Source organism: Gopherus flavomarginatus, chromosome 19 (assembly GCF_025201925.1).
Source record: "Gopherus flavomarginatus isolate rGopFla2 chromosome 19, rGopFla2.mat.asm, whole genome shotgun sequence".
Taxonomy (NCBI): domain Eukaryota; kingdom Metazoa; phylum Chordata; order Testudines; family Testudinidae; genus Gopherus; species Gopherus flavomarginatus.
In genome coordinates, this window is record NC_066635.1 from 17649733 (window position 1) to 17671523 (window position 21791).

At 38.9% G+C, this 21791-nt stretch overlaps 1 protein-coding gene across 8 annotated transcripts in view; it reads left to right on the forward strand.

Moving 5' to 3' along the window:
• Nucleotides 1–21214, forward strand: part of SYNRG (synergin gamma) — a 60471-nt gene extending 39257 nt beyond the window's left edge. For 4 of the 8 annotated variants that reach the window (XM_050929372.1, XM_050929371.1, XM_050929375.1 and 1 more), the window contains 8 exons: nucleotides 8316–8909; nucleotides 9305–9468; nucleotides 11340–11393; nucleotides 12197–12293; nucleotides 13743–13891; nucleotides 17676–17786; nucleotides 18272–18307; nucleotides 19637–21214. In XM_050929372.1, the coding sequence (XP_050785329.1) occupies nucleotides 8316–8909; nucleotides 9305–9468; nucleotides 11340–11393; nucleotides 12197–12293; nucleotides 13743–13891; nucleotides 17676–17786; nucleotides 18272–18307; nucleotides 19637–19768 (1337 nt within the window). In that variant the 3' untranslated portion in view covers nucleotides 19769–21214. Of the gene's footprint in view, nucleotides 1–8315; nucleotides 8910–9304; nucleotides 9469–11339; nucleotides 11394–12196; nucleotides 12294–13742; nucleotides 13892–17675; nucleotides 17787–18271; nucleotides 18308–19636 lie in introns of those variants that run through there. The other 4 variants (XM_050929373.1, XM_050929379.1, XM_050929374.1 and 1 more) reach the window with 3 other exon arrangements.
• Nucleotides 21215–21791: the final 577 nt, after the last annotated feature.

Here is a 21791-nt window from a genome sequence, read left to right on the forward strand (position 1 = left end):
TGGAAGATACTCTTTAACAGGGTACAAAATTTCAGGAATAATTTTATTAGCAAAGATGTTTAATTTTCATGTTACGGCTTGGTAAAATTCCAAGTTCAGTGGGCTGTCAAAAAAGTAGCACCTACAGTGTGTCTTGAGTGTTGACCTTGGTTTTGAAAGCACTTTTTCCTAATATTTTTCTAGCCTCTTTTGGTGGTAGCTTGATTTAATGTACCTCTTCTCCTACATCTGAGCTTCATTGGCTACAGCAACCAGTAATTGATAACTGCAATTTGTGACAAGAAAAGATATTTGGGGGTTTTTTGTTTTGTTTTAAAGGATTAGCTCATCATGTGCTTGATGCTGAAAAGTTGAACTTTGGAATACTAATTAGAAGCTATTTTTCTGAAACTTAAAACAAAGTCTGTGTTCTTTCATGGTGCCAAATTAGATATTTTCACAAGGAGAGTTTTACTCTACCTCCTTCCTGTTTGGGTCTTGTCATCAAGCTTGATCTGAACTATATTTGTTAAAATAACCCTTTGTGCTCATGTGTTTTTTATGTATGTTTGATACATTTCAAGCTATGAACCAATGATGTTCAAGTCTTTTTTTTTTTTTGGTTTACATAATTTAAAAAGCAGATTTTTTTCACTTCCTTTGATCTGTATATTTAATGTCAGAAAGGGACAGTATCCCTTTGTAGTCCTTGTTACAAAGAGATGGCTGACTAGCCAATGGGAACCATTTTTGTTGTCTGCCCAGATTATGTAAATTTCTTAAATGAAGAATAGCGTTAGGTGAGGCTCTGTAAAGCATTTTCTTTGACTTTTCTAATTCTAGCACAGCAATACAAGGGTCTTTATTCTTGTCCACTTGTTCATGTGATAGAGATGGATTGTGGGTACAGGGAAGGGGATTTCTTTGGGGGAAGGGTAGAAGGTCCACTCACTTCCTATTTGAATTGCTTTAGGGTTTTTTTGGGCGGGGAGGAATAACTTTCTAAACTGTCTCTAAAGGGGATACTGTCTCTTTAAACTTTGCTATAATTCATGGTGTGGAAGGTATACTATACTAATGTTGCATTTCTCTTGCATATACTTGGTATAACCCTTTGAGCACTTGGTGCATGTTGTTAATTTCAACCAGGCACCTTCTTAAATACCAAATTTAACCTTTTCTCCAACACTAAAGTATTTTAGTTAGTGCTTAGTCGCGTTATATGCACGCAACTGATTTGTTTCAAGTTCAGTTGACAGTGTTGCAGCAAGAGCCTGTCCTTGCTCATAATATCCTCAAAGGGTTATCCAATTTGCTGCACTTGCAGACCTGTAAAGTATCTTTTCTTCAGCATTATTCGAAATCTCTGTATTTTAATCCACATCAAGTTTTTTGCTGCTTTTCTAATGTCTTATTTCAACTAAACATTTCCTGTGTGAATGTGCCTTCTCAAATCTGCTTTGATATCTCTTCTGCAAATACTGACCTGCATGCTTTATTCTAATGACTCGGTGAAGAGCTCTTATGTATCACTATCTTTTGTGATCTGTAAGTCCTGCTGTGTTAATAAATATTATCTTGGCATATTTTGAAACTGTGGGGATGTGTGTAATTTGTTTGTAGTCCAGAAATGTTTGTTTTTCCTGAAAAATACAAAGTTTAAAGCTATAGTATCCCCCTAGACTGGAAGTTGCCTTTCTGCTTGTAGAGATCAGTGTACAATGCACTGCAGTTCTTCAAACAAATTGAATTAAGTTCTTTGAGCTTGTTTCCTGTGCACTTCTGAAACTTTAAATACCAGGCAAAACGTCAAATGATTTAACTAGGTGTGAGAAGGAAATTTAATGAGCTAGTTGTCTGGGGCAGAAGGGCAGGTTTGTGAATTATAATGTTGGTGGCTTGACAACACTGACGATTTTATAGTCTCTTCCCATGCTGTAGTTATTCTGTAGATTAACAGGGGACGTGTGTCTCAATATCGACTCATATCTTAGTTTCTCTGCTGTTACCAACAAGAGTGCCAATTGGGTGGTGAAGGGTTTTATGATGTGAACTTAAGTTCCTTGAAAAGACAAATGAGCGCATTTCGGGTATCATAGGCCTCCAAACGGTCTTCTGATGCTAACTACTTTTGGTCACTGCTAACCTGAAATGAACTTGCACTGATGACCTAGAAGTGAAAGGTGCTATTCTTGGTTCTGTTTTGTAATGTTTAGCGTAATTTTTATATCACAGATGACTCAAAGTTAAAAATAGATTTGTGGTAAATACCATTTCAGAGCCCATTGTTCCTTTGGGAATCTCCTAAATCTTGGGACCACTAACACGTCTATTACTGATAATCTCAAGTATGAGGTATAAAAGTGATGATACTAAGCTTGTTGCATACATAGTAAATTCTCTTTACAACTTTGCTTGTACAATTTTTTTTTTAAATGAGGAAGCAGTAATAAAGATTGAGGACTAAGTGGGTGCCAAATTTTATTTCAGTTTGGTCTTCTTGGCCACAAGACCTAAACCTGGCAAAGAGTCAGTAGAAGCTTTTTATTCCTCTTCTTCATACAACTCTTGAGAAATTTTAAAGGGAAAATTGTTCCCATTTTAGAAAGCTCATCCATTACATCTTGTCCTACAACTTTTTTTTAAAACCAGTGTCTAGAAGTGTAAACACAGACAGACACTAATGATAGAGTTCCTTTAAAATTGTATCTTTGTTGATCAGAAAACCATATGTGAGTTAGGAGGAATGGGGAGTGAATGACTATTGAAATGCTTGCTAGATTTAGTTTGATGTTGAAATTTTATCTCTGGTCATGATCCATACATCAGTAGATTTTCATCCCTGGTTGATGTGTAGAAGTTCAATTGCAAGATCTCACTCAGTGTAATGCTTCTATGAGTACAAGTGCTTAAAAGCTTTTACATCTGCCTCAAGGAATCTAACAGTTAGAAGTATAAATTTATGTGTTTTAGTTTTCCAAGTCGAGCAATAGTGCTTAGAAGTACATAGCAATCCTCCAAAATATCTGGAGCTTTAGAATTCTACAGGCTTAAACCAAGCTGTTTCTGCTAATACAAGCTCTAAAGTGCCTTTATTCTGCTCAAACATTGTTTACCGTGACACTAAAAAAAAATTTAGTAAGATTCTCTAATTCCACCGCATGGGAACGCTTTTTCTTTCCTTCATTTTAATATATCAACAGTGAATTTGGTGCCTTTGTTAGTGGCCAGACTAACAGCTCTGAGACCTGCATGAACTAGAGTAAATTGAATAGCTCCATTGTAATCACTGGGATTATATTACTTTTCACCAGTTGAGAATCTGTCCCTTAATTCCTCCTGTCACCAATAGGCATGACACAGGCAGCTGTAGCACGAGCCTCTGGACTGTGCCCTGTCCAGGTTTTTCAGATCTGACCTGGAAGGGATCACCTGAAGGGCGAAGAGAGAAGCTGTGTCTTTGACACATTAAGCCCATTTGAGCTCATTACAGAGCCTGCCAACACAACTGCCAATTAATATCAATTGTGGTGTTTTTGTGACATGGGCCTCTCTCCAAGAGAATTTTCAACTAGGTATTTTTTATAGAGATCACCTAACAACACTCAAATGATATAACAATTTTCACTCACCAGGCTTGAATTCAAACCTGAAGTCTCGAGATGAAAGGCTCCACCTGTACATATCCAAATACATTTACAAATATATATCCTCTCATCACCTCCTGAGTCGACAGTTCCCCTTTTCCTTTAAATATTAGTATAATTGACACTGTTATTATTGAATGGTTTTCTCATAAACCATTAAACCACTGGCACAGAAAACTCAAGCCTGTAAATTTTCTTCCAGATAGTGTGCAGACATAATTAGATCCATGATGGTTGAAGTAGATTATTGTTGTCAGCCCAGATGAGGGATGTCAATTTTACGGGTATAATAGGAAACAGTTGGATAACTGTATTTCATCCTCTGACAGTATTCTTGTCTATGCTTCCCTGACAAGTGGTATTCTAATTCTCATCAACAGCAATGATGTTGGTGAGTCTTACTGTGGCTATTTCCAAGCAGTTACCAGGCAGGTTGTACCGTTAGAGAACATCATTTTGATAGTTTTAAAATGGAAAGGGGGGAAGATAAATTAAGGGTAAATATTGCAAACGTTTTGCTATTGTACTTAAGGCATGGGTTAAACTGTGCTAGTAAGATTCTAAGGCTCCTGCAAAAGTCATTGTTTTCAGTGATGAAAATACAAAGAAGCTTTTCCCTGTTCTTGGTTCATTACACATTCTTTTTAATGTGCCAACACAATGTGCAATTCTGATTACATCACTGGCTTCATGGTGCATGAAGTTTGAGTAAATTTGACTCTGATCAAATAAGTATTCTTATGATTGTGTTAGGTTGTTTGTGGAGATTGATCAGAGAGAGGTAGGTGGAAATAATATCAGTCTTTGCTTGTTGTTAATATCATTTTTATAGATGACTAAGGCCTTTATTTTCTGCTCCTGTCTAGATTCTCTGTATGTCCAAATTTCATTGAAAGAAACAGTGATGTTAAACAGCTGGAAGACTAGTAAATTAAAGCAGTACCTTTCTGCTCCTGGAAACATACAGTTCAAAATGGCTTGGTGGTAAATTACCTAGATACATTATCTATTAATTTTGTAGCCTAGCTAACACAACTGGCAGCACTTATTCAAGGGAGAACACAAAGGCAGTTACCTTTTAACTACCGGCTCTAGTGATACATCCATATTGCACTTCAGCTGTTTTCGCTATTCTGTTTCATAAAAACACAGGATTCTAGTGGAATTGAACTGGCTAAAATGATCTGGAGTACCTGTATGCTTATATAGGTATTTAAATATATGCATATGTTTAAAACAGTTAAATATCTGATCTGTGCTCAAGTCTGGTCATATCTAATATAATCTAAGTGGGAGCCATATGTTCCTGTTTTGTTTTAATTTTACAAGCTTTCTCCTTTATTCCCTTTTCACACTTGTTTCTTTCTGTAATTTTGGGATCCGTACATACTGTACTGTACTTGAATTTTAGTCTGACTGCAAGATATACCAATGTCTAACATCCGGGGCCTGCTGTGATAATTATATTTAACTATATGGGAATGATTATCATTCCAATTTTTATATTATCATAAATATAAAAAGCAGAATATATTTTTCATCCTTTCAGAAAGAAGCCAAGAAATTACAAGCATTGCTGTTCAGGGAACACTTCTTTATTACCCTGTAATATATTGCATATACTTTTGGTGGTTAGAATTATGAGAGGAGTAATTAAAGATTGTCTTGCATGATCTATTCATGGCTTGACTTACTTTGACAGGGCTCTTTGCAATATGTTTTTCAAAAAGTGCTAATGAAATTTAGCTCAGTATAGGCTGAAATGCCATTCAGGTTGCCAAAAATGCTAATCAAAAAGCAAAGCACATGGAAAAAAATTTAATGAATTCAATCTTTGCTTATTCTGTAATATATTTTTTAAGATGTTTCACTCCCTTCTATTGGCTCAAATTCTGCTATTTGCATGAGTTTTTTGAATGAGGAATACAGATATTTCTTGAATAGAAGCTGTATTTGGTGAAGACATTAGAATTAGTTCAGATCCACAACAGTAAAATGAAGCTTTTATTACCAGGGGTTCTAGTTCCAGTGTTTTTAGTGAAGCTAATTTTTCATTAAATTTATCTCTATTCTCTAGGAAATAAGCTACTGCAGGAGCGGTTCTTAACATTGTCTAATAAAACACCATTGTGCCAGTAATAAAAATACCCACGTCATGAAGCGTTCCCTTGAGTCCAGCATTGAGTGGTTTTCACATGTCAGCTGCTTCTCTGTATATTAGTCTTGTGGAAGGCAGCTCAGCTCCCTTTCAGGAAAAAAGAAATGAAACGATTTTTACTTTACACAGCAGATGAGTTAAATGAGAACCTGGATCAAGCTTTAAAACTGCTGCCTGTTACAACCATCACGGGGATTGTGACTCCGTTTCCCATTACGGGGGAAGGCGAGGACTTTTGAGTGACAATGCAATACACAAACTACCCAAACAGTATTGATTTTTCAAAGGGGTTAAAACAGGGTTTATGATGACACCTAGTTTGCCTTATGGCATTTAGAATTACATCCACATTTTTATTTTCATTGCTTGACTTTTTAATAAATTGCTCTGGCTCTGTATTAGGTATAAAATAATTTTATCCAGGGTCTGTTATATTTTCTAAGGGTCCTTTCCTGTAAAATTTTACTCACCTGAGGTGATCCCACTGAAGTCAATGGGACTGCTCAAACAAGTAAGCATTTGTAGAACGAAGCTGTTAAATTCCGATCCTACATCTGAATCTATGCAAGCCAGACACCGTGCATTTGGATTCAGTTGCAGGCTCTGAACCTTTAATTGTTAAAGAATTAAAATATCTTCTTGCTGCCTTTGCCAGGGAGATTATAGTGTAAGCTTGGTCTACTGGTTAGAGCAAAGGATTGGGAATTCTGGTTTCTAATCCAAGCCCTTGGTATGGGTTTGAGCCAAAAGTCAGATTGAGGGGAAAATACAATGATGTATTCTTTTAAGATCTGCTTCTCCTCCTTGGCTAAAATGAGAGGCCACTCACAGTAGACTGTGCAGATCTTCATAATATGATCATCATGTATTCTTCTACTTATTCTTATGACGATACAGTCAGTCACTCAAATGCTGCAACAGCCCAAGCGGCATTTCTTAGGAAAAAAATCTAATCTGTGAGACTTTATGCCTCACAAATGCAATGGAAAGGAGCTCTTCACTTTGTTTTGGCAGCCATTAAACTTCCGTGCAATACTTCCAATTGTCAGACTTCTCGATTAATCATGTATGTGGATCAGGTCAGGTCAGGAAAGCAGCCTGAAGCTCCGTGTATTCTCCCCTTCCGGTAAAATGAATAAATGAAGGCAGCAATGTTTTGTAAAAGTGGGTTTAATCCTCAGGCTAGCGTAGTCAGATTGAATTAAAAGGACAGCTGGAATGTCAACTTGTTTCCGCACTATCTTTTTCTTAAAACTGAAGTGTTGTTACTGCACACAAGCCGGTCAGGACCAAAATGTTTATCAGAACAGCCTCTGCTAAAATGATGCTAAGAGAATGTGTGTTTGTGTTTGCTTTATCTTGAGACCATTTTACCCAGGGCACTGAGCAGCCGCTGAGTGTCTAATCCAAAATGACAATTGTTAAAGCCTGAAAACAAACACCAACCATAGCTTTTTTTTTTTAAATGCTTTCACAAAAATTATATGGCCCCTGGCTTTTTATGCCTCCCCATATGGAACAATCTCAATCTAAATTAAAAAAAAAATGTTGAATGAGTAACAGACAGAGCCTGGCAGAAACCAATCACCGCATATCTTCCTTTGGTGGGCTTAGTGAAGCAAAAGGAAACTCTTGCCTCTTTTACACCCATTTATGGCAGCAACAGGACATATTGGCCCATATAACTACTGGGTGAGTATAAATGCTTGATTGAAGATTTGCGTAACATGGTTGGTTTTCTATCTAGTTGTCTGTCTAAATCAGTAACGCATGTAGCAAAAACAAAGATCTTTGCAGCATTCATATTTTTCCTGAAACTTTTATGCTTAAACAACAATCTGATTCATGCAGCACTTCACTCATTTATAATTCAGAGGAACACAACTAGTGGTTTTTTACATGCCTACAACATCTTCCTAACATACAGTAATATTTGTATTTATTCTTTGGGGCACATTCTGAGCACTGAGGTGGGAGGAGAAAGTTAGGCTAATAGTCAATTTTGCTAATTTGATAAGAGATTTGGGTTGCTAACATTTACATTTTGCCTGCCGTTTCTCTAACGAGCGTACCACAAAAATGAAATATCAACGTGTACAGTATGTACAGTCTGGAAATATTAGTTTTACCGAGTATATTGTTACTTTGTTACTGGTATGTATAATGAAGATGGAGTCCGAATAAATCTGTTAATCTTTAAGGTGCCACCGGACTCCTCGTTGTTTTTGTGGATACATACTAACATGGCTACCCCTCTGATACTTAATGTTCAGGAAGTCAAGGTTTTACACTTAATATAAGTAGAGATAATGTATAGCTCTGTATATAGCAATTTTTAAGATTATTTTTTGTGCAAGGTCTAGATTAAACCTCATATTTAGTTGTTACATCAAGTGCAAGCCCAATACATCTATTCTAATGGATCTTGGAGATTTACAGCTAGTGGCTATCATTTATGTACAGTGTAGGGAGTTCTACTTGACCTTGGGAGAGTCTGTAATTGTGCGTTCTTGTTTCTCTCTCAGATATAGATGACTTAAAATGTGCTCCCTTTGGAAACTATAACAGTGGCTCCGCAGTAAGCAGCCTTGCAAGCTATGACTGGTCTGACACAGAAGACATTCATCAGAGCAGGAAGCTCTCTTCCTTTGTCCTTTCTTCAGGAAGTGGAGCCTCTTCAGCTACTTCAGTTCTTCAGAAGAAGGAGACTTTGTTTGGCAGTTCAGAAAACATTACCATGACAACAGTTTCCAAAGTGACAACCTTTTCTACTGAGGATGTTCTACAGGATGTTAAATTTGCAGCCTTCGCGAACTTTAAAGATCCTGGTCCCAGGTCCAGCTGTCAAAGTGATGATGAGATTGAAGGCTTCGGAGAGTTCTCAAGCCCTTTGTCAGAAGTGAAGGAGTCAGCAACAGTTGACGCGAGCCCAGAGGTTGACTTAGCTACTGATGGTATCTTACCTGAAATGGCAAAAGAATGCATGGATGAGTTCGGAGAATTCCAAAGCGAAAAGCCAAAAATCAGCAAATTTGACTTCCTGGTAGCAACTTCGCAAGGCAAGATGAAATCTAGTGAAGAAATGATCAAGAGTGAGCTTGCTACCTTTGACCTCTCTGTTCAAGGTGAGCATGTTCAGGGTGGTTCACAGCATATATGCTCCTATCTGCGTATTGTGCTGCTTCCATCAATGGTTAAATGAGAGATTTCTCTTTGGAGCCAGAGCCCAAAGCCCACTGAAATCAGTGTGAGTCTTTCCATTGACTTCAGAGGGATTTGGATCAAGCCCTTTTACAGTTAACTATTTTTTGTTTTATACATTGCAAGTATTGTAAGCATTGAATGGGCTTGAAGGTTGAACTGTAGTCTCATCACCTTGCCTGGGGAAGCTTGCACTGCTGTTTTATATGCTAAGTGAACAGAGAACTTCTTTCTCCTGGGCTGTCAGTGCAGCACTACGCTAATTTTAAGGGCTTTTCTATTGCTGTAAATAATTAGCTTGTAATATAATTTCTTATAGGGTCTCACAAAAGGAGCTTCAGTCTGGGTGACAGAGAAATAAGCCGTTCCTCTCCTTCACCAGCTTTGGAGCAACCGTTTAGAGATCGCTCCAATACTCTGAGTGAGAAACCTGCTTTGCCTGTCATCAGAGACAAATATAAAGATCTAACTGGGGAGGTAGAGGTAAGGAATGGCCTGGAAAGCGAGTAAGGCATGGACCAGTGCAATATTAAAAATATCCCAACTTCCAGCTGTTTGAGATTATAATTAGATTTACAGTTTGGGTCATGTTCCTGAAAGGGGTGCTCAGTTCCATGCAGGTTTGGGCCCTTGGACTGTAAGCTGTTTGAGAAGGAGATTTCTTGCTAGCTGTCTAAAAAGCTCCATGCCACAGGTATGATCAATAATACATTGTTGTTTAAAACATTAATGCCAGCTACCCAATTTCAGTAATAGGTATAGTCAAGGTGGTATATTAGTTACACTTCTGTGGCACATCCCTGCACTTGATTAGATGCACATGTATAACAAACAAAGCTGTTCTGAACTGTGAGGAATTGGTAAGATGCATTTAAAGGATAATTAGCCAGATGAACTGTGGTGTATTACGATATTGGGGGTAGGGGATGCTTCATATAGTTGTTTACTATGTGAAGCCTATAAATGCATATGTTTTGAAAGGTGCTTCTATTCCTTTTGTTCCCCAACTTATTTGGACAGCTCCTCTTTCTCTGAGCAGAGTTTCAAGACAGCATAGAAATAATCTTCTGTAAAAAGAATGGCTTCACGAGGTCTGCCAGTAAATGCATATTTAGAGCATTACGGTTGGTCCACCTCTTTTTGATGACTCACATCACGTCTGTGACACATTAAGCTTCACTAGGTTGATTTGGGAGGAAAATCAATTTATGTAACTTCTCATACAACACTGCTATTTAAGATTGAGTTTCCACAGTAATAAATATCTTTAATCCAAACATGCAATGTTCAGCTTCCTTATTTTTAGGTAGAAACATGATGTGTTTTAGACACATCGCTTGAAATCATTTGAGTCACTGTGATCAAGTGGTCTAAAGGCTGTGCCTGGAAACCAGTAATTCCTAAAATGTAATCTCAGTGTTGGCCCTGGGTCCACTGGCTTTGGGAAATCACTTTGACTCTTAGTGAAGTGGGTATTCACCCACGAAAGCTCATGCTCCAAAACGTCTGTTAGTCTATAAGGTGCCACAGGACTCTTCGCTGCTTTTACAGATCCAGACTAACACGGCTACCCCTCTGATACTTGTCCATGCTGTATTTACTTATTGCACTCACCTGTGTAAAGAATTGGTTGTAAAGTGCTTTGAAAATGTAAAGCCCTCTCTAAAATTGGGATTCCATTCTTCCACATCTCAGTAACAAATATGCAGCCCTGTGACCTATGCAGCTATGGTATCAAGTATCAGAGGGGTAGCCATGTTAGTCTGGATCTGCAAAAAGGGACAAAGTCCTGTAGCACCTTATGGACTAACAGAAGTGTTGGAGCATAAGCTGTTGTGGGTGAATACCCACTTCGTATTCACCCACGAAAGCTTATGCTCCAGTATTCACCCACGAAAGCTCATGCTCCAATACTTCTGTTAGTCCATAAGGTGCCACAGGACTCTTCGTTGCTTTTTTCAGCTATGGTAGGCACTTGCAATTGGAGCTTTCACCAATTCTGATTTCTTCTTTCATTATTTTCAATTTGTCTTATAGCTCCTGTGGATCAAATGTTGCAGTTAAGATACAAAGAGAATATTTACTTTCTATTGGTTGTCCTGCTTGTGTGGAAAAAGATGCAAAATATTTTTTCCCAAATCCATCCTTCATAACCTTATGTTAGAGTCTGCTGTTTTGTGGGAACACTGGGCCAAAATGAGAAATTAATACAGGAAAATCACATTTATGGTTGGTCTGCAAATAGATGACATACAAGGAGAGAGAGGATCTTTTCTATACCCATTCAACTGAAGTATAATAAACTATAAAGATTTTAGGAACAGAATTCAGACTCTCCTTTTCTTTTCAAATAGGAAAGCGAGAGGTATGCATATGAGTGGCAGAGATGTTTGGAAAGTGCCCTACAAGTAAGTGTGTAACCTTTACCAAAATTACCTCCTCTTTTCGGAGCGTAACACCTGATATACTATTTCAGACTCTGAGCATCTGGACAGGCTATGCATGGGCTTGCATGAATTGTGATTTAAAAATTAATGTGTCAGTAGCAAACAAATAACTTATATAAACACATACTTAATCTAACCAGATATGTCACCTTCTCAAATAAAGCTAGTATCTTGCTCTTTGTTACTTACAGTTAATTTAGCCATTGCCTAAATTTTCAAGTGACTAGTTAATTCGGGTGCTTCAGTTTTTGGCAGCCCAGCTTGAAACATAGAATCATAGAAGACATCTTATAGGGGCCTGATTTTCAGAAGGCGGAGGCTCAGCACTTTCAGAAAAGCAGGCCCCTTTAAGATGTCTCAAGTTGGGCACCCAGGATCACTAGTCACTTTTGGTAGCTTGGGCCCTTATGTTTGCAGCTACAATAGTTCTCCTCCTTGAAGTGTTTTGTTGGATTAAATGGATAGTAAATGTTGCCAAATATCATTTTTAAACAAAATTCCTGAACACATGCTTACATTTCCATCAGCAAAAAGGACAATTAAATGAGGATGAGTTAAATTCTAAACATGGCCACTCTTCTACCCTAATCTGTGTATAGTTATGAGGAAGAACAAATTAAACCCATGTGATGGACTATACCAACTCTCCTGCTAATTGCATTAATCTCTCTTTAGTACTGCAGTTTCTCTTTTTTGAAATTTTCTTTGTAAAAGTTACTTTAAGGGAAATAAACTGGTGGTGTTACCAGCATCCTTTCTGCTAGGTCATTAAGAAGGCAAATGATACCCTAAATGGAATCAGTAGTTCATCTGTTTGCACTGAAGTAATCCAGTCAGCACAAGGCATGGAATATTTATTGGGTATGTTTCATTTTATTACGTCTCTTACATTGTGTTCCCCCATTTAAAATAAGAAGATGTTGTTAGTTGTTTCCAAGTTGTGTCTGTAGTTTAATGAATTTCCCAACTGGAATGATAAGTGACTCTTTAGCCAAAGGAATACAGTAAATCCTTGCTTAACATTGTAGTTATGTTCCTGAAAAATGTGACTTTAAGCAAAATGATGTTAAGCATTTTAAACGAACAATTTAATACTGTACACAGCAATGATGATTGTGAAGCTTGGTTGAGGTGGAGGAGTCAGAGGGTGGAATATCCCAGGAAATGCCTTACTGCTAAATTTCAGAGGGGTAGCCGCAGGGCTTTGGAGCTGTGCTCTGGCTCCGCTCCAAAGCCCTGGGTAGCCGTGTTAGTCTGTTTTAACCAAAACAATGAGGAATCTTGTGGCACCTTAAAAACTAACAAATTTATTAGAGTATAAGCTTTTGTGAGCTAAAACCCACTTCAGATGTATGGAGAAGTGAGTCATAGCCCACGCAAGCTTATGCTCTTAAAAATTTGTTAGTCTTTAAGGTGTCACGGGATTCCTCATTTTTACTGCTGAATGATGAACTAGCACTCGGTTGAGCTGTCATGGGTTAACACATTGTTAATGTAGCCTCACACTCTACAAGGCAGTACAAATGGAAGGAGGGGAGACAGCATGGCAGACAGACACAGGCACGCACCCTGTGTGTGTGTGTGTGTGTGTGTGTGTGAGAGAGAGAGAGAGACATGGGCATTTCCCCTTTAAGTACACTGGCACCACTCTGAGTACATGCCTTTTTAAGTAGATCAGCAAGTTGAGACAGCCCCTGCTGCCAGCAAGCTCGCTCTGTCCTCAGCCCTGTCATGTTCCCCTCCCCCCCCCCCCACGGCTCTATGGAAATGGGGTAAGCAGGGGGCAGGAGCGAGGGGGACACCCTGACATTAGCCCCTCTCTTCTCTCTCTCCCCCCCCGCACAGCAGGAAGGAGGCTCCAGGGAGCAGCACATGGCAGTGGGGCGAGGGACAGCTGAACTGCTGGCAATTGATAGCGTACTGGGCGGCTGCGATACAGGGAACTTAGGGGAGTAGGGGGCTGATGTGGGGGCTGCCAGTCCACCCTGGTTCCAAGCCCCCACCAGCTTGCTTCAACGGGCTGCTCTTCCTGCAAGCCGTGGACAAAGCAGGTGGCTGCCAAACAGCGTTATAAGGGAGCGTTGTGCAACTTTAAACGAGGATGTTCTCTAATTGATCAGCAGCATAATAACAAAACAGCGTTAACCAGGACAACTTTAAGTGAAACAGATTAAAGTGGTCACAGATGTTTCTCAAAATGTGTGCAATGTCTATTAGGTGCTCTTTCTGAGTCTCAGTTTTGGGAATCTCTAGTGTGCTCTGCTTGGGAATTAACAACTTGCCTGTAATTCACCACTCTAATTTTGACAGGGGTTGTTGAGGTCTATAGAGTAACAAAACGAGTTGAACTGGGTATCAAGGCCACTGCAGTGTGTAGTGAGAAACTCCAACAGCTGCTAAAGGACATCGATAAAGTATGGAACAACCTAATAAGCTTCATGTCACTTGCAGCTTTAACGGTAAGGCCATAATTAAGCTGCCTCTTTGTTACAGGACCCCTCACGTTTAAGTACATGGATGGAGCGTTATGTATGGTTATGTATTATTGACACCTTGAGGAGTCACTTAAACTCCCTGTTTCTTGTTTTCTCCATTTGTAAAACGAGGGTAACCAGCAACTTTGTGAATCGGTTTGAGCTCTTCAGGTGAAAAATACTGTGTGCGCACAAGGTGTTGGGATTGCTTCATTTCCTAATGATTTTGACAATATATCCTCTCATAAACATGAATCTAGAAAGGAAAAATAAGTGCCTTCATGACTCTCCAGGAGTGAGCTTCCCTAGTTCTAGTGTTCTGCATTGCTCTGCAGAAGACTGACTAGATCTTCCAAGTAAGGACTGTGTATCTTGCTCTGGTTTTGGAAAGTGCTGCAAACTAATTAATAGTGCTGGTTTTGAGCTCTTTCCCTCCTCTGGCTGGAACTGCCATAGCCAGATGCAACTCATGAGCTCTGGGATGGAAGAGGAAGTGCTTCTCTTCTCTCACAGCTTCCTGGGTAGCCAGTTGGGGCGCTGTTGATACCATGTGAAGAATAGTTCTATGTAGTTTTTAGATGGCTGGTGATTGAGAAGAAGGGGCATCCACGCTTGCAGGGAATTTAGAGGTAATGGTTTGAAGAAAGAGCTATGTGGGCCTCAGGGTGAAGGAGAATCCTTTTGTAATGGGGGGGCAGGGAGAGAAAGGAAAATTTAAAAATAGAAGGCAAGAAAATTCTAACTTTTCATACGCTTTTGCCATTTTTAACCATCATCTTTGATTGCAATTAAATAATGTTGGTGTAGAATAGAGAGATGGGTACAAGTATATAATGGATTTTTTTTTGGCAGGCACTTAACCACAGTAACAGCTCAGCACTTTTTGGGGGAATCATTAATTTGGGGGACATTGACATGATCCACTGGAATGGTTGTGCATAGTGAAGGAGCCTTTAATCCTTAGATTAAGACCTGTGCATCATGTCCAGCATTAATAAATGTATCATTTCCACAATACTTTCTCGTATCACTGAATACTTAATTCACAGATCTCTGCATGCAGGGTAATCATGCATATTAAAAATCCTACTGTCGCTTTTATCGAGAAGTAGTTGCAAGGTGAGATCTGGTATGCTGGCTTTTCACTTGAAATAAACTTTATACAGTCCCTCTCCCACCTTATGAGTACCACCACATATTGGTGGCAAAAAGATCTTAATAAAACCTTGTCAGATTCTGGCTGGCTTTATCTAATGCAACAATTGAGAACATCAAAATATTGTTGCTCAGTTTTAGGACAGGCTGAGATATCGGTGGACACCTAGATATTACTGTGATGAGCATTCTTCTCTCAAGTTAGAGAGCTGTCGTCAAAAATGCTGTTTCAAATGTAAAAGATTTCTTAACGTTCATGCAGGATTCTTTCATATTTAAATTGGGTGTATTAAGTATTTATATATTAGTAAGTACTTCAGAGTATTCGTAATTAGTGGCTAGATTGTGATTCCCTTCTCTCGCACTGTAGAGCCTTATTCCACTAGTAGTCCTATTGACGTCAGCGGGACTACTCACGGAGTAAGCTACTCTTCAGTGTGAGTGAGAATGTCACAGTCTGGCCTTAGTACAGTATACAACTAGTAATTGTTTGGTCGGTGAGTCTTTTTCCCCAGTTAAAGGCAACAAAGATGTATAGAACTGTGTCACTGCCTTGCTATCTGGTCATGATATAAAAAGAAAGCATCACTCCTAAACTGTTGAGAACCTTTGGCTGGTGTGGTGCATCCCGGTGCACATGATCCCGTCAGCAGCTTTCATGTTGTTTCTGTACTCAGTTTTGCCACAGGTTTGCCCTCATGTAGCAAAATTCTATGATTGGTGAGCAGAGCACATGTGGGGATAACTCTTGCCTCTGGTGGGCAAGGAAAAACGTGTTTACTAGGTTTGCGAAATGGTTTCTCTTAGGGAGGATCTTACTACTAAGAGTGGCAGTTTACATAAGAAAATTCTACCACTGAAGCCAGGACCTGAAGAAAATCTGGTCAATGAGGCTTAGGCAATTGTGTGGTTTGTCTATTGGAGTTGAGGGAGAGCTAGAATAAATTATTCACATTTTTTCTCTCTCCTTTCTTCCATCCTTCCCTCCCTGACCCACCAACCTCACTCCCTAGTGACAATTGTGAAATTTCGTCCTGAGTTACAATCAAGGGGGTTTTTGTTTTAAGCATCTAACTTCAGTATACAGTTCCCAACCCATATATTGGTCCTGAACCAGTTATTTACTAGCATAGCCAAATACAGTTAATTCCCCAAAACACAGGTTTCTTGCTATTTGATAAGGACTAGTTTCAAATATGCTAGCAGGGTTTTTGACGTGGGAGGATCAGAGTATTGCAGCAAATCTCCACAACGTCTCCACTCATATTTTTTAAGTTTTAAACCAATAGCAAATGATTGTCTTTGGTTTTGTTTTAAAAAGCAGATAATGGGTCTGCTTAGTACCTAATGTATGGCACATACCTTCCTGTAAAATTACAATCATGGATTCCAAATGGAGCAGAAGTGCCAGTTAAGTACGTGTGAGTCCCCTAGCTCACAGGCATGTGCTTGAAAAGGTTAATTTTATCGTTTAAAGGATTAATTTTGTTACAAAGTAATTTTATGCACAGCCTTATGGTTTTTCATTGCAGATTACTATATGACCTTCTCATTTGCTTCACTCATGCATTTGATAAACAAATATTAGAGTGCCTTTTTTCATTTGCTTGATCTACTCAAAGATTAAAGGCTTTTTCCGGATTCCAATTATTTCTTAAATTGTTCAGCTATGGCATCGTGATGGGAATACCTAGACTATGGATTACAAGTATGCATCTGTTTTATGATCACCCAGAATTTTTAAAAGCCTCTTGCATTTTTATCTCTATGCATTGCTTTTGATTGTTTAAACATTACACGTTACAACGATCCTTCAAACGAGCTTCGTGTTTATACACCACCCAAATGCAAAATTGCACTGACCATTTCTCTTGCCACCTAAATGTAAAACTGTGCACCAGGAAAACTATAATACATACTGAGATCTCTTTTCTGCTTAAACACGCAGTTGTCCTCACACTCCTTTCCATAACACAAACTAATATACAAAATAAAAGTTAGCTCTCTTAATTGTCGCCTGGTTTGCCCAGCCATTAATATTCAGCTGTGCACTGATACGCCCCCATTCCAGATACAGGAAAATCCTTGATTATTCACTGCCCTGCTATGGGTAAGACATTGGTGCAAAATTGTGAATGATTAACATTGATATGATTAACCCTAGTTGCCGATCTAGAAACTGCACTAGCCTCAATATCTTTATAACTGAAAATAATGTGCCTACTTGTGTATATCTCAGCCCTCTCCTTGGTATGCAAGAATTGTATAGCAGCAGCCACTTGTGCTCTGGTTTCAGAAGCGTGGTCCCTTTTGAAGTGGAAACATAGAACTCAAATATTCTCTCCTCTGTTATCTAATCCTTTTTCAAGTGCTTGAATGTGGTAAATTAATGTCCATGGAGATTACATAGTAAGTTTGAAAATATGCTAATAGCTTTGATTAAAGTAAGTGTCAATTTATGGGCATGTGTAGTATGTTATCTTTGCCCTGTGACTTCGTTTGGCTTCATGCCCCTCCACAGCAGCCGCACCAGTAATTTGTCATCATGTGTGTGAATTTTTTTTTCCCCAATTCCTGAAATTGCCTAAACCCAACTGTCTCGTTATTTCTGTAGCCAGATGAAAACTCATTGGATTTCTCTTCTTGTATGCTGCGTCCGGGGATTAAAAATGCCCAAGACCTCGCCTGTGGGGTGTGCCTCTTGAATGTGGATTCTAGAAGTAAAGTAAGTGCCAAACCCATTTTGCATTTACTACTTTAACTCTCCATCAATGGCTAGTCTATGCTAACAAACATCCTGGCTGTAATTTACCACCGATGGTAGAAATGGTGGAATCTGTACTGTAGGCAGGGCTCAAACGTTGTTACTACCACATCATCTGGAAGATTAACCCCACCACCACCTCCACCACCAATGCTCAACAGGCATGGGAGAGACGTAACTGGTGGCAGTTGTGTGTGAAGGCTGAGGCGTTAAATCCATTTATAAAGGGCAGCATGGGGAACAGACTTGGAAGCTGAGATGTAAAAAAAAAAAGCTTGTCATGAATTTTCCTTTATAAAATGTACCTGTGCCTGTGAAGCCAGGAGGGGGTCATTGCCTTCAATGTGGGGAGGAGGGACCCCAGAATAGAGAGAGAGCGATTAATAGCCGACCAATTCATATACATTGGGAGTTTTGTTGATCTTTTGGTTTCAACATTATTTCAGAAAGAAGAGAAACCTGTGGAAGAGCATCCTAGAAAAGTACGAATGAGTAAAACGATACTCTTTATAGATTCATCCTCTTAATTATGAGCATGGAAGGCAAGACTTGTGACCAGCCTTCCGCTGTCATTCTCAATTGTACCGATCATGAATCCTTTTCTTATAGTCATTTCTGTGACTGTAACATCCAATTTGATCAACTAACACATGCTTGAATCCTTCCCCTTGTCTTGTCTGCATGCCAGTATATTGTGAATAACTTCCTGTTTTTTGTACTACTTTTGTGGTGTGATAGATAATTCACTGTGGTGAGTTTCTGAACAGCTACAGCTTCCTGGTTTCTTGTTGTGGAAGGAAAACGGTAGCTTTCGTGTGAGATAATCTTTGACCTTTTGTTGTCCTACAAAGTGATGCTCCAGCTATTGCTTTGGGATAACACAAAGGCTATCATGGGTTTAGAAATCCAGAATGAAAATGTTGTTTTTGATCAAACAAATATATTTTCAGCAGTATTCCAGAAGGTAACTCTGAGCTCTTCAAGAGAGCCTTGCAATAGGGATGTACAATGAAAAGCTGCTAGCCGTTCTGTTGTTGAATGGGAAAAAAATTTAATCTTTTCCCCAAAAGAGCTTATGTAAAATAAGCCCTATAACTGCTTTTTTTGTTAGTGCTTAGATGTCTGAGTAAACAACATCTCCTACTAGCAACAACTACATCAAACCCCATCAGATATTCTTCATCTGGTTTATAGATTTTTCACTCTTTATTCAAAAAGTTTTTCTTATAAAGTAGTTGCTCCTAACAGAAGACACTGGACCAAACTGTACCTGGACCTGCAGTAAGCAGGCGCAACTTTGGGATCAGAGGAGTTGCAACCCCTTAAATCACGGAGTAGTTTGGCCCAGTGAATGAAATAATTTGAAATGCTTAGGTATGGGCTGGCCGAACAAGTTATCTCTGAGCTACAGTACAGTGTACTATTTCCTACCTTTAGAAGATAATTAGTGAAAGATGCATGCAGCAAGTTGGATTAGCTCCCAGGTCTGAGGCCAAATGTAACACTAATCAAACCATTCAGTACGTGTCCACTACTAAAACCTAGTGTAGTGACTGAAGCTTACAGCTTTAGACATTGTAGTTGGGGGCGTGGTCTGCCTTCAGAAATTCTTGCAGACTAAAATGAAATTTTGCTTGCCATTTGGTCCATTTCCGCAGTTGAGGATGGTGTCTATAGAGTGATGGGGCGAGGTCTGATGGTATTGTGCCGCCTTAGTGTAAACACATCCGCAGATATCTGATCTCCTCTTTAGCTCTTACATCACCGACCAGATGGGACTGTCACACTTGTTTCAATTTTTGTTGTTCTAGGCTTTTAATTCAGAAACAGATCATTTCAAACTGGCTTATGGAGGGCACCAGTATCATGCAAGCTGTGCAAACTTCTGGATCAACTGTGTGGAGCCGAAACCTCCAGGCCTCATTTTGCCAGACCTGCTTTGAAAGGACTTATGCTGAAGGAGGGATCACGTCAGTCAATGACAAGACATGGTCTTGATGGTGGTGATGTAGGGGAATAAACACTGAAGGCTTTTTTGGGCAGTGGTTAGAGTAGTGAAATGTTCATTTCTGCATTTCTTCTGTACTGCAACGGGTCAAAACCACTCTCATACGAGTTCCCATGAAGAATTTCACTGGAAGGTTCAAGCCATCATTGAGGTTTTCAGAAATAATCAGAGAATTTTGCTCTGTGGCATTTCAATCTCTCTCTCAAGCTGAAACTAGTGAGCACTTTTTGAGATGTAGCAACTCACTGTGGTAATCAAGGTAAATTGACGCATGAGTGGAATAGGTCTTACCGTTTCAAGAAAGAGATGAAATACTAGGCTGTGTGCGTTTAAACTGGAACAGCCCCTTAACCAAATGCGTGAAATGTGTATTTGCTAACTGTTCTTTCCTCTAATTTTAATTTATGAAACCAGAGTGGTGTGTTTTCTTCGATATTTGCTCCTACAGTATTACAATGCACAAGAAGTGACAGTAATGTTCAAGGAGAAATAAGTTATTGACCTAGAAGGAATTGGATTGTTAGGTTGCAATGAGCCATTGTTTATTTATAGAATTATTGTTCTGTATTACAGAATACATTTTATTCATACATTTAGTGGCTTAGTATTGGGAGAAGAAACTGGGATAAAAATCATTGTATCTAAATTTTTCGTACCATATCTTTAGGCTTCAGTACAGGCAGCTGGATTTTAAAACTTGCAGTCTCTTCTACTTTGATGTAAATACTAGACCAACCCTTTTCCCCTTTATTGGACTTGTCCCACAACTGCAGACTTAAGGGGATATACTTTCAAAATGATGTATTATGCATTTAGCCCTCTGCGCTTTATTTTGTAATTATATAACTAAGTTACTGCACATCATGTTGAAAATCATACCCTACTAATATCAAATGCTCACTCCTGTATATTTCACTACACATTTATAGTGTATAAAAATGCTTTTCTTGATGGGACTCCTATGCATATCTCATGCAATTTAATGTTGTCCATCAAGGCTTGCTTTTTCCCAGACTCCCAGAACTGATGGCACTGGTTGCCTTTGAGTTCATAGTTCAGACAGATATTAGCTTTTTCATGCTGGAATTCGAGATTTCCCAGCAGACTGCACAAATGCGAAATACATGGGTGCTTTTGGCCAGCGCTGCTGTCTGGATAGTAAGTGATTAATGTATCAGGCTATGACATGATGTTACTCACAAATCTAGATGTAGAAGATTCTTTCTTTAGATACAACATCCAGATGACAGTGCAGAATACAAAAGTAAAATAAGTTTACTGTGAAGACAACTTCCCAGTTCAGAAAGAACATAACAGTGCTTGAACTTCTGAATTACTCATTGCTTTACAGAATTTTTAATCCAATGGAAATGTGCTTTTGTTTCAAAAGGGCCTTACCACTATATGACCTCTTAGTTTTGACTCTGAGGTAAGCAAGAGTTGCTGTTTGTTTCCTCGGTATAACTGATGATTTCATCGTTCATTGATTTATTGTAGTTTCTCAAGAAGACCTTGAGAGAAGCTTCCTTCTTTCCAAGATGTCAACAGCTGTCAAAGCAAGCCTTGTCTCTGTTCTAAGTAAATAGCTAATATTGACCTGTGGTTTTGATTTCCTGTGAACAAAATTGCATAGGGGATAAAAATAATGGTTTGTATAAAAGATTAGTTCTGTTAACAGATTAATATACGCCAAATGAAAGAGATCTCGGCTAATAAGAATGCTCGGTGAATGACCCTTATTTACGTGAATTAAATTTAAAATAGATCTTCCTAGTCTCAGAAACCTGCTTACTGATCTAATAAGTAACATACTGTGCCTCCTGGTATCAGACCCAAGCTAATCAAGTGGCAGCTTTTCAATAACAATCAGCACCCACCTTCTGCTTTGCAAAGTGTATCGAAGCAAGCTGATTTCTGTTTGGCTGGCCACTATTTTATTTACTAGTTGTGTTGTATAA